At 30.7% G+C, this 13,359-nt stretch overlaps 1 protein-coding gene across 3 annotated transcripts in view; it reads right to left on the bottom strand.

Annotated features, from left to right (window-relative positions):
* Nucleotides 1-13,359, bottom strand: part of LOC140059797 (neurexin-3-like) — an 84,122-nt gene that overhangs the window by 12,003 nt on the left and 58,760 nt on the right. For all 3 annotated transcript variants that reach the window (XM_072105714.1, XM_072105716.1, XM_072105715.1), the window contains one exon: nt 6,010-6,024. In XM_072105714.1, the coding sequence (XP_071961815.1) occupies nt 6,010-6,024 (15 nt within the window). The remainder of the gene's footprint in view (nt 1-6,009; nt 6,025-13,359) is intronic.

The following is a 13,359-nucleotide window of genomic DNA, read 5'->3' as shown; positions in this document are numbered from 1 at the left end:
AGAATTTTTTTTTCAAATGAACAAACAGTACACATTTTTAAGTCCAATGATTTTGTGAATAAATTAACTTAATTATTATATTTATACTCATTCTAAATGATATATATATAATATTATTCAATACAATTTTATACAGCTTTTTGATTGGACACTACAAATTAAATACATAATTAATAAAAATAAAATACTATTATTTATTGTTGATTACCATAAACAAATTCATTTACTACCCTTCTTAAAAGTGGCTATTTTTTGTGAAAACAAATCCTGAATGAAAAGATTTCTTTTGTATCATAGTAATAACAAGTTTTTCTTCCTAAGAACCAAGATTAATCAAGCAGATAATATAACAATAAGCTATCTACTTAAGCATATCATTCTACAAAAGAATATTACAACTATCTGTCAAAGGCTAAAGGCCAAAAAAAGCAATTTAATTTTTGATTCATTTACCAAATGCTATAGCAATCAATTTTGGTAATTTCCTGACCTGGGATAGCATTGTTTCCAAGCTATTGTCTTTTACTATGTAAAACCAACAATAGTTGTTAAAACTGGTGCCAATTTTAGAAAGAAATAACATGCTCGCAGCCAAAATCAATAAAACATTATTTACTATGGCGTCTCTGCCGTGTTCATTTTCGCAGTATATGCATATGGACGTTTTCTAATGTAGACAATATACAAAATCAATATTTAAAAATACCTAATAAATTAAATCGTGTTTTTTTCTCTTTTTAAGATGATGTCTTATGAATTTTAATACCTAAATGATGAGTTGGGCTTACAAACATTATTGAAGATCTACATTATTTAATTAATTAAAGATAACTTATTGATTTTGAAGTAAAAATGTGTAATTACCATTATAACACCAAATTACGCTAAAATGGCAGTCTTTTTATCCAAGATAAGAATCAACATAAACATTACTTCCATTTTCACACAGAAATTGTGGCAATATTTAGGTAAGAAGAGAATCTGTGTCAGTAGGTTGGACGCCATTATACACAAAAGTTACACAACAGTAATTTCCTATTTGACAGGGATCTCAGTCATTACAGAACAGAGGCAACAATAACTTTGATCTTTGTTTTGAAAAAAGCAGATGTAATAGCAAACCTTGTTTCATATGCTTACCACTAAATTTCAGTTCAGAGGTGATTTGGCAGGAGACTAATAAGCCAGTGTCTTTTATAATTGTTATATATATCGTAGAACCCATCCTTTGGTTAAGCTCTGTTCAAAGGACAGCTCACTGGCTAAACCTTAAGGGGTCTCAGAGCATGAGCAGCCCATTGCAACTAGCGTTGGCAGGCCCCTTAGCAATGCTTGTAAACCAGGGGCCGTTTCTCCTACATTACGCCACTGGGGAAAATTTCCAGGGGCAACATGTCTATGATTAACCACTGTTGAGTGGTCACCACTATTTAGGGACCACTTTGTTGGGTATCAATATTGTCCCCTTAATATATCTCTATTGTATTACTATCGCACATCTCTTATAGAAAGGGATTCATTCTGACAATGTCACTTAAATCTAAAAATAAAAAACAGAAAAGATGGCCTATGATTAAATACGTACTGTATACTCTTTTTCAGATGCCAATGGCACCAGACACTAAGAACTGGGTATACGTTGATTGCTACCACAGTTTACAAATATTTTATTTTATACAAATTAAAGATGACAATGGATCAATCTATTTATCTTAAACAAATCAAAAAAGATTTTCGGAATTAATAGTATGCCTACTGAACTGGTTCAGAGAATGCATCACTTAAACCAAAAGTGACAATTCACAAAATGATTTTATTCCAAACCAGATTAAAACCAGACAAAATAAATACATTGCTACAAGAAATTTTAAGATTACCTAGATAAAAAAAATGGACAAAGATAAAAAATCAATAAAAAATGAATAGAATTTTAAATAAATGAATTTGATATTCATAGTCCTATTGTATCATTCAAAAGAAACAGTCTATCTGTCAGTTGTCACCAAGAAATATAAAATCGATAAAAAATAATGAATAAAGAAAATCTAAAGAGATTAAATTTGTAAAGTAGAATCTTATGTATGGCTTAACAAAATTGACTAGGAATTATTAGTGCCAATACTATTTTCAAAATCACTGTATAATAGGCCTGTTAGAATCTAGTTTTTGTTTCTCTCAAATGTCCAGTGCCCCATTACCTCCTACGCAACCACCGAATCAGTGTCAGCTGTAGGATTCATTTAGTGCCTGCCTATTTCTACTGAAAAACTACAAAACAACTATATAATAGTTCTTTGAAGTTCTTTTTATAATAAAGATAACAATTTTTAATTGGTTTTTTATATTGGTTTTGTTTGAAAGTAGTTAAATGTTTGTACCATTTAATGATTGAAACTGTGATTCCATTTTTGTTGGAATCAATTGGGATTTTTAAAACCTTATTCAAAATTCTGTTTATGGACCAGTTTTTATTGGCAAGAAAATACACTATTGAAATCTGTATTCTTAATGCTCAGTAAAAACGGGTCCTAATTCCAACAACTTCTTATTATATTTTCATAATGTATTACGGGAAATGTTTACTTATTTTTTCGCGCCATGGCTTTAGCCAGCTATGTCCTATGAGGACATATTCATTAATAAGCTGTTTCATAGCGGTAGTTTTAGTATCTAAGGCCGACAGTTGGTGCGAATTTCCAAACTCAACTATAATTTATAGGTCCCAGCTGGACCCAAAAAACCTCTGGGGGGAAAAGTCTATGAGGGCTCATGGTTAAACGATTTTGGATTCTTGCCCTTTGATTGGTTGATTGTGGAAGAATTTTCACTTGTACTATCCTGAAGTCACCTTGTCTCTAGAGGGTATTCAGTTGCATGCCTACAGTTCAGGCTGAGGTCACACACAAACAGGCTACAGCACATTAAATTTCAAAATTGACCATTTTAAAATGCCATTTTTTAATTTGTAGATTAATATTTGTTGGCAAATAATACATTGTTGGAAAGGTACACATGTCTTCTTTCAAATGCTGTGTATACAATTAACTAGTAAAAAAATGGGCATGTGATTCATAATTAAATAACTATCTGTGATTTGTATGTATCTTTGCAATTAAAGGACATCTTTTTAATAATTAATCATAAATTAATCAAAAGAAAATGATTAATGTTAAAATGTCAAGCAGCGTTTTTTGTAAGAAATATTTCTTGTTGTATACTGTATGTCATGTCAAAGGTTCCTTCTACTACAAAATATTATTATGACAACAGTTAAATTAAAATACAGAGGTAGCCTAAATTTACATGAACTATAGAGAAATCAGTAGCAGCTTTCAAATCAGTTTTTTTTATGGATTTGTTAGGTGACAGCAGTGAAATCTTAATTGCAAACTCAACCTCTGCTTCCAAAAATCCTAGTATAAGGCTCATGAACGCTAGTGGCAAGTTAAACTTTGCTAGCAATCCCTTCTATACCACTATTACATGTAAACATTTGAATGAATTGTCTTCGTGCGACCTACATAACATATGAAACGATCGATAACTAGTCTACATCAGCATCAATCTGAAATTGAGATTGGCAACCTGCCACACACCGCTGATCACAACACAATTTATATCCTCTTTTAAAGAAACATAAAGAAACAAAAGAAATTCAGAAAGATATCAAAATGATATTCCAAATACTATATAATGTAATGTTATTATTGTATATGTATTCTATCTTACAATTACAATTATCCATATTTTATGCGCTAAAATCTTTCTCTAATGTGATATATGTGAATTCATTTTGACTACGCTGATAATGGCATCAAAATTAATAAGTATGTAACTTTCTTTCCACCTTGAATCGTTTACAAATAATATTTTACACTTGTACAAAGAAATTACAGACATCTTCAATCAAATTGGGTATAAAATCATAATAAAATAATTTCCCACTATTTATTTATGTCTGCTGTATTTATAATTTAAATATTAGGTTTTTGCCACAGTGGAACAGCAAGACAAGGCCTGCCACAGTGGAACAGCAAGACAAGGCCTGCCGCAGTGGAACAGCAAGACAAGGCCTGCCGCAGTGGAACAGCAAGACAAGGCCTGCCGCAGTGGAACAGCAAGACAAGGCCTGCCGCAGTGGAACAGCAAGACAAGGCCTGCCGCAGTGGAACAGCAAGACAAGGCTTGCCGCAGTGGAACAGCAAGACAAGGCCTGCCGCAGTGGAACAGCAAGACAAGGCCTGCCGCAGTGGAACAGCAAGACAAGGCCTGCCGCAGTGGAACAGCAGGACAAGGCCTGCCGCAGTGGAACAGCAGGACAAGGCCTGCCGCAGTGGAACAGCAAGACAAGGCCTGCCGCAGTGGAACAGCAAGACAAGGCCTGCCGCAGTGGAACAGCAAGACAAGGCCTGCCGCAGTGGAACAGCAAGACAAGGCCTGCCGCAGTGGAACAGCAAGACAAGCCTGCCACAGTGGAACAGCAAGACAAGGCCTCAACTACCACTATAGTAGTTTAAAATGGCACTATTTTTTAACATTTACTTATCCTTCTATACCCAACTTGCCAATCATTGTGAGTGAGTGGAACCGTAATTACGTATCCATAACATCGGCAAGGGTTCGAGGCTCACTCGCTCCATGGTTCTGATGGTAGAACGAGTCTTCTCGGATAAGGACTATAAACCATAGGTCCAGTGTACACATAGCTCATGCACACTTTAAAGAACCTAGTACATCTTTCGAGATGAGTAGGGGGTTACCCCAGTGTACTAGTACACACAAACACAGCCACTGTCACACACAGCCACTGTGCAAATTGGGACTGGACCGTTTTAGAGGTGTTTACCACCTGTTGGTTCAGATCCTTCACTAACTGAGTTAGTGAGAAGTCAAATAAATAAATAAATAAAATTGTGGTTCATCATTTTAATCAGGAGTATCAACTTAACAATAAAACAATTGTAATATTAACTTTCAAATAACTGAATAAATATATTTTTTAAAAATTCTTTGCAAATAATTTATGAATATAATTTAACAATTTTAAACATTGTTTAATATTGGGTATGCAATCAAAATAATTTAGTCTTAATTCTTTAATATTTGTATGAGATGGTGTAATCGTCTTTAAAAGATACAGTTCTAAACTATCTTCATCAAACTACACAAGCAGTTAACTTCGGAATTGAAATTTTTTTTTCTTGAATACAGAACTACCAAACAATATGAACTACACTTTATCTAAGGTTTACTAGGGTTTGATATATTGTAGTTACAAAAAGTTCAATTTTCATTCGCAGTATTTGATTAATTTCATTATGACGATAGTGAACTAGCTAGATATTCGATGTTATCATAAACAACATGTACAGCAAGATATTCAGGTGTCTAATGGTCTCTATGTATCAACCAAAGGAAATTAAAGGACTTAAAGGATAAGACATAGATTAGTTGATAACTTTTAGTATTATGATATTACATAGTTTACATTTACATGTTATGAGTATATCATGATTTTTTTTAGATAAATAAAGACACAGGAGATATTTCTAATAAGGGGACACTTTCCCATAAAACTCCTGGGAAAATATGCTTTAACACTACGGCCAAGGGATAATGGTTTAAACTATAATTTACTATAATAGGTCTTTCCATTAAAAGGGGTTCTACTGTATCAGAACGACTCAGAAGAATTACCTTTATGAAAACTAATTTCTTTCATCTACACCTTAGAACAAGTCATAACGTAAACAAATTATTTTTATTACCATGCATATTTATAATAAAATAATTACTTTTTTTAAATCCTTTGTAAGAAACCATACAATATGATTACATTTAGTCTTTTCATTTTTGTCTCGTCAGTCATTCTTTATAATATCTGCTTGCAATTACCTTCATTCTCTTTACTATCTATGCTTATTCATCATCATTATCTTGTAACATTTGACGAAAGATAATATAGATAACAAAATATCAGTAAAAAAAATATTGAAATGCCATACTTACTTGATACTGTTTCAACTGCAGCGTGGAATAAAAAAAAAGATAGATAAAGTTATTTAACTATTAATTAATGTGTGGTATCATAGTTAATAAAATAATGTCAATACAGAAAATAAATTCAGCCATTTTGAAACCAGAATCTCAAAAAAAAAACATTTCATAAAGCCCTTAAATGCTATTCTCTCTTGCAATCTAAACTTTTATTGTATTTTTTAATGTGAAAATTGACTACTTCAACAACCGAGTTTTTGCTTTTTTTATTTCATTTTCTATTTCTAAAAGAGTAATGAAATATTCTTCAAGTAGGTTTTATACAGTAAACTAAAACTTATACTGGGGATTCAAAAAATAGTATATTCCAGTTGATGCGCAGCGGTCTGCAATTTCGTTCTATTAAGGCCAATAAAGCACGATTTACAAATTGTTTCTTTCCAGGAGCTATTAGAGCCGTAAAAATCATGTAGACACTTTTTGTTTTGAGTTCGTGTTGTGTCTGTTTGATCTTGTGCTCCGCCAACAGAGCAAACAGAATTTCGATGTTTTTTCTTAAAACAAATGACAATAAATGATACTTGACTACTTGACTTGATAAATTTAAACCTCTCATTAAAGTCTATAAAGCAGATTTGTTGAACTTTTTTTTTAAATTGGCATGTCTTCCAATTGTCTTAGGGACATGTTCAGGGATTGTATTGAATCCAGATTTCTACAGGAGGTCCGCTTACATTCTCAGAATTTTATAATCCTCACAAAAACAGAATAAATTCTAAACTGCCCGGTGATACATTATACTAAAAATTACTTAAATTTGAAAAGATAAAGATGAGGAAATCTGTTTAGAATGAGAAAAAGTCGCACCTTCTGCTTGATATGCAGATGTCCTAACCATTAGACCACTGGGTTTTCAAGATATTGTTAAAATTTGATTGCATAGCAACGTTAACACTTTCCCGTTATGGTTGTGTATGCTTAGGAAGGGTTAACTGTATACAAAAATTCATGAATACAAAACTACTTTTTACAAATATCGGATATATGCAACAACGTTAATGACCATCAAAACACTACATAACAAATATCATGTAAACATGAAAATGCAAACTTTTAAACAAAGATAAACAACACAAATAGAGAAATAAATAAACAAACACTAAAAAATGTATAATAAACACTATTATTTTCAATGCACTTACCCCATATTTTAAAATGATTTTTGAATATAAATATAACATTTTACTAAAATATATATGTTACAAATTGTTTATGGTGATTACATTTAAACATTTACAATTTTATTTTAATTATTAAAGTATCCATGATTTCTAGATGCATTAAAGATGTATTTATTCATAGAATTTAATAAGTAGAATAAACGAATAGGCCTTATGGGCTTACATTAATATCAAACATAATTCTGCAGTTCTCCTTCATTGCCTATTCACATACTCATTAGGGCAAACTTTATGATGTGGATTTGTATGCTAATGAGGTTTTAATTAACGTTGGCTTTGCGATCAAGTTTATCAAACTCAGGTAAGCGTGCGATATTGATTCTTGCGTTATTATTTGACACACATGTTGGCAAAGAACAATATGGAGATGGGATTGATAGAACGATTCTCCACGATAGAACGTTCATGTCTGTACTGAGACAGAGAAATTTCAAACGTTACACATGTCAAGATACTACAATTAATCTTCTAGAAAGATTCACATCAATAAAAATCAAATTTGAAATCATATGGGAATTCAATAAGATTTTGCTGCATTTCCATAATAAAGGTCAAAGGTTATTTGATTACATATATTACAGTATTAATCATGGAAAAATAACTTCCATGATTAAATATAAAAATGTATACAAACAAGTACATAAACGTTAATTACTGGTTTAACATAAAGAACTGTATACAGGTATGTATATAAAATGTTTTCTAAAACCTCTTACAATAGCACAAATAAATCTCAAATTGACTGCAATATTTTTAAAATAACTATAAAACATGTGAGTTAGTAGTTCATTTTGAAAAAACAAAATTTGTAAGTTTTGCTGTTTTGCTCGCACAGCTTCTTCAAAACGAACTACTAATTCATGGATATTCAAAACTAGATGAACATTTTTAATCATATATAGATTAGTTACAGTATACTCTTAATGATATAATAATTCACATTAAAATACTGATACAAGAAGTCAAGAAGCACTTTAGTCTAGTTGAATTTAAAATTGTTGTCATAGTTTTTGTTTTTATTGTTTATACTTTCATTGTTTTTATTTTTTTTTTAAATCTGAACCTCATCGGAGACTAATACTTTTAATATATTGTAAGAGCTTGGCAGGATAAGGAAAATTGGTATTGTATTGTATTTTTATTGTAATAAAAAACAGTTTTTGGTTTGGTCTCTCATGGTCTACAGAAGAAGATGTTCACACATCCTTTCTCTAATCATTCTTTTCCAACTCACTTGAAGAACTTGGTTCCTGTGTTCCCTACACACTGATGATGTACTTCTAGTAATTTTGTTTCTAGATTGCTATTTCTAGTATGCCAATTTAGATAATAAAGTTTTTTTTTTAATCTTTGAAACTTGTAACTGAAATTACTAAATACATAACTCCTTCATACAAATGAAAAGAATGCTGTATTAATGTTCTAGGTAGGCCTACCAGTCTTTCTACTTTGTCACTCTCATCATTATTTTTTATTGAGCTAATTAGATTTTGATGATTATATAATATATTCAGTATGAGATAGTGATGACATCATCAAGATTCTCACACCTCCCAAAATGAAAAGAATGATAGAAGGTTAATCAATAAGCAATCATTGGCATTATTCTGCTAACTGCTATCAGTTACATTGATTGCCCTTGATTGTTTAAGCTTACAATTTCACGCACCAACAACAATATTCATCAAGGATTTTTAGTCACGTTGGAATTAGTCAACTCTTCCAATACCACCACAGACACCATTGGTCCAGACTGAAATGTCTGCTTTTTGTCTTATACTGTAATACAGGTTCAATTTCAATGAATATGGGAATTATAAGACTTTGTGGAAATTCTGGTTCGTAAGAGTTTTCCAAATTTCAATGTTTTTCTGAATTTCCTAGAGTAGGGTTTTGGGAGTCTGGTTTTTGAAAGAGTGCCAACTTTTGTTAGAAAGTCATAAGGAGTTATAGGAGGAGGTCAGGTGGGAGTTGGATCTTGTGAGAGAGAGTTGGATTTTAGGAGGGAGTCATGTTTTGTAGAAAGTTGGGTTTTGGGAGGAAGTTGGGTTTGAGAGAGTTGTTTGGTAGGTATTGATTACGGTTTTTGGAGAGTCAGGTTTATATATATAAAAAAAATCAATATCAAAGAAGTTAAAACTGCCTCGAAAGTTTATTTAAACTATACCATTTGTTCATCGTAATACGCAAATTTCTTTAAGTTCAATTGAATACCCATACCCATGCACATAAACGTCTGGAAACAGCATTGAAACTATCAGATATGAACTTCTTATCAACATAAGCAAAGGATGCTGACCAGGTAGATCTAAACGACTTGGGTATGACATTCCGTCTAAGACATGTGGACAGAAAATGAACATTACTAGAACATCTTGCCTTATTGAACGTTTTTAACTTATTTGGTCTTGATTTTTGTCTATTTCCTGCCTATGCAGCTCTTTGATTTATATATATATATATATATATAAATCCAAATGCAAATTACTGAAAAAATGTCAATGATGGTTATCAGTGGCTGGATCTAAATAGAGATAAAAAAAAAAACCTAAATCAAAACGATAAAGTAAAACAGGCAGAAAAGTTAGCAGAACTTTCGGGCAACACTAGCTCTTCATCAGACAAAGAAATAACTGGATGAATCAAATAAAGAAAGACTTACAAGGACAAGTAGACACTAACACAATAACAAACCATCCTGCCATAAACAGACAAAAATGGAAACAAATTGTGGAAAGCGTAATGTCTGAAGACGGAAAACGTTAACAACAATATGTTTGTTTCTTATATTTTACTGGTATCTGTGGTATTTTTCCAATTAATTACACTCTTACGAGCAAAAAATACAATAAACAATAACAATTACTGTATATTCTTTTGAGATACTAGGTATTGAAAGAAAAGCGACAACACACAAACACTGTTGATCAAAGGATTGCTCAACTTTACCGATAATATAAAATAAATTGTTTAAATTCATGCATCAATTTTGTATGAAATATGCGACCTATTTAATAGCTTTGATGCAAATTTTTACAGCCATAATACCTACTATTATTTCATAGAACTTGTAAAAAGAATCAATTGAAAGTCTATGGTAATAACAAATATCAATTTATTGTAAATGGTCTCAGGTTTTTATTCAATTTTATTATAAATTTAATTAAAAATATTTAATCTTAATATTATTAAAAATATATATTTTACCAGCATCTGCAACTGTGCTATTATTTATCTGTATGCTTGCCTCGAAAAGTACAAAAAAACTTTATAGCGAACACTGTTTGGACTCTTTTGCAAAATAGTATAATAGAAACTAGCATATGGTGTCAAACAGCAAGTGGTAATCCGTATAAAAAGAAATAAAGAGTTCAACGTACAATTTAAAAAGTAATTGTAATTCATAAAAGTTCATCGAAATCTATCTAAATCAAATAGTCTAACTTGACTAAATGCTGTTGACCAAATGTTATTTTGGTCCATGAAAGACAGGCTAATCGCTAATTAAAATCCATTTAGGATTTAGATCATTTCAAAAGCAGTTCTAGATTCATTATGGAGCGTTTGGCTATATAGGCTACAGTGGTGAATTCAGGACTTAAAAGAAGAATGTCAAGAAAAAAGTGATGAAATTACCATATATATTTATCATTATAAAGTATTTCATAGTTTTACAAAAAATTAAGAGCCTGAATTGGCCCACATTGGCCACCTATGGTATAACAAAAGTTGTTTTCACCGAATTTATCCTAGTTTTCCAATTTCTGTCGTATATGAATATTCCTAAGCCATCTGATACATATCATTCAGCAAAAGTATAGAGTTTACACACACACACAGTAAAAACCAGGGAGTTGTAAACTCCCTGGTAAAAACGCTGCAATGTCCCAGTGCATGTGTAAACTTCCTGAGTCCTGAGTTTTTCTAGGCAACGTGAAAGGCTACTATTCTATTTATAATTGAAATTAAATATGTAAAAAGATAGTTGAACATTTTTTTTTATCTGAATTTGTAAATAAATAAAAAAATTAAAACAATTATGCATAAAAAAATAATTGAATAACTTTAAATCCTATCTGACATTTTATCTCATTACTTTCTCTTTGATATTGTACATTAAGGTTCGCGCCATTTCAATTCTGTCATTCCAACTTTATTTGTTCGTCTTCAGGTCTAGATTTATGAAATCAATGTAAAGATCAATATCATTGAATGCCTAAGGAATTGCTAGGTAGGTTTGTTTTCTTTAACTATCAGTCTACAGGGAGAACGAGCAGATTAATTAGCCAGCTCTCATATCAACTAAAGCAGAAAAAGTTCATTCAGCTGCTATATTTTATCTATTCTTGACCCACTTATTATATTTTAATAGGTACTTTGGTTGGGTTGCTTTAGGATGAATCAAACCACTATATATATATAATTTAGTGCATCATGGCAAGGGCTAAGATAGACAGAACACTGGAACAAAACTTTTAAAATGTACTGGATAAATCTTCTTTTTTAAGTCCTCATCATACAAAATTGAGAAAAATTCACATTGGAGTCCAAGAAAATATTACTTTTACTATGTTTTGTTCTTTAAAAGAACTGCTGCAGCTCAATACATTTAAACATTATTGTTAAGTACGAGAGGTAGCTGGCTTATTTGAGTTTGTTACAATGATATATTTTGCTTAAGATGCCAATACCAAGCATTTATCATTTTTATATGTAGAAGTGTATGTTATTGTATTGATGTTATGCTGGTTGAACAAATAAATGAAACATAAATAGGAGTTCATCAATTGGAGTTCTTCAATAGTTGAAAACAAAATTTTTGTTTTACAACATTCTTTAAAGACACAATTTACAATTTCTGCTTTAAACCTGAATGAAATGACGGAACAGTAAATGCATTAAAGTTGCTTTATTAGTTTATTTATAAAAGCTTTCAAAGTGCACACAGTTTTAATAATATAAGATATTGCTGATCTCAAGTTGGATGCATTTAATTTAAACAGTATGCGATTACATAGCAATAGATAATTGCTATGTATAGATAATGGAAACATGTAAAAGGTATCATTATCAGCCAACTTAAATTACTGTTTAACTGCACTGAGGAAATTGTACAAGTGCATAATACTGGAGCATTATGACTTGGATTCAAGCTGTACTTTGATGGTACATCTTCTTTTGAAGTTATTAATCTTGTCATTTATGCCATTTTAATGTCACATAATAGTTATTTACTTTTTGGTAAAATTTAACTGTTTATTTCGTCTCTTTATAAGTGAAATCATTATTTGTTGTTCGTTTTTTCTACAGAAGGGAATAACTTGATTAAAACTGGCCTATTCAAAGTCTTATTTTAATAATCTTAATTGTTTATATTTTTGGGGGACAATATATTTTACAATAATGTCTTAATTTAAATTATAGAAACCTTATAAAACAATTGTTACAGATTGCACATTTTTGTTTCCAGATAATAGCTGGGCCATTTAAAATGTTAATTCTTTATGTAGGAAACGCAACATTACATGATGACACTACTATTACAAACATTATACAGTATATTTCATTTGATTTAAATAAAGTATTTATCTCATATCAATCTTACATCACGTTTTTACTGTTTTTAACTTTGATTGGGATACTATTGAAAACATGTTGAGCAAGTATATTATTTTTTAGCCTTCAAAATTGACTCAATAATGGAAGCACCAGATTAAAAGTTTACTTTGGAAGAGTCCATGCATTACAAATGTTTTTTATTTACTGAATATGAAGAATATTTTCATTCATTGAAAGATTGACTTTCTTACTTGGCTCCACCTTGTTGAATTAACTCCCAGTTAACTTATAATACAATAATTATTTATATAATAGTCGTTAAAAATAGATCAGAGGAACAATGTTCCAGAAGAGAAACCTTGGATGAAAGTGAAAATTTAATTTATTCTATGGAGTATCGTTTATAAATATATTTGAAATATATAAATAAATTATACAAATTTGCATAATACTGTATTTATAATTTTGCATAACATTTAAGTTTTTAATTATCGTTGGTATAAAAACACAAACATGTTATTTTATGGAAATATTATATTTTGATTTAATATTTATATATTAA

The sequence above is a fragment of the Antedon mediterranea genome, chromosome 10 (genome assembly GCF_964355755.1).
Source record: "Antedon mediterranea chromosome 10, ecAntMedi1.1, whole genome shotgun sequence".
In the NCBI taxonomy this organism is placed as follows: Eukaryota; Metazoa; Echinodermata; class Crinoidea; order Comatulida; family Antedonidae; genus Antedon; species Antedon mediterranea.
The sequence above is the reverse complement of the archived record's forward strand: the minus strand, read 5'-3'. Positions and strand labels throughout refer to the sequence as shown.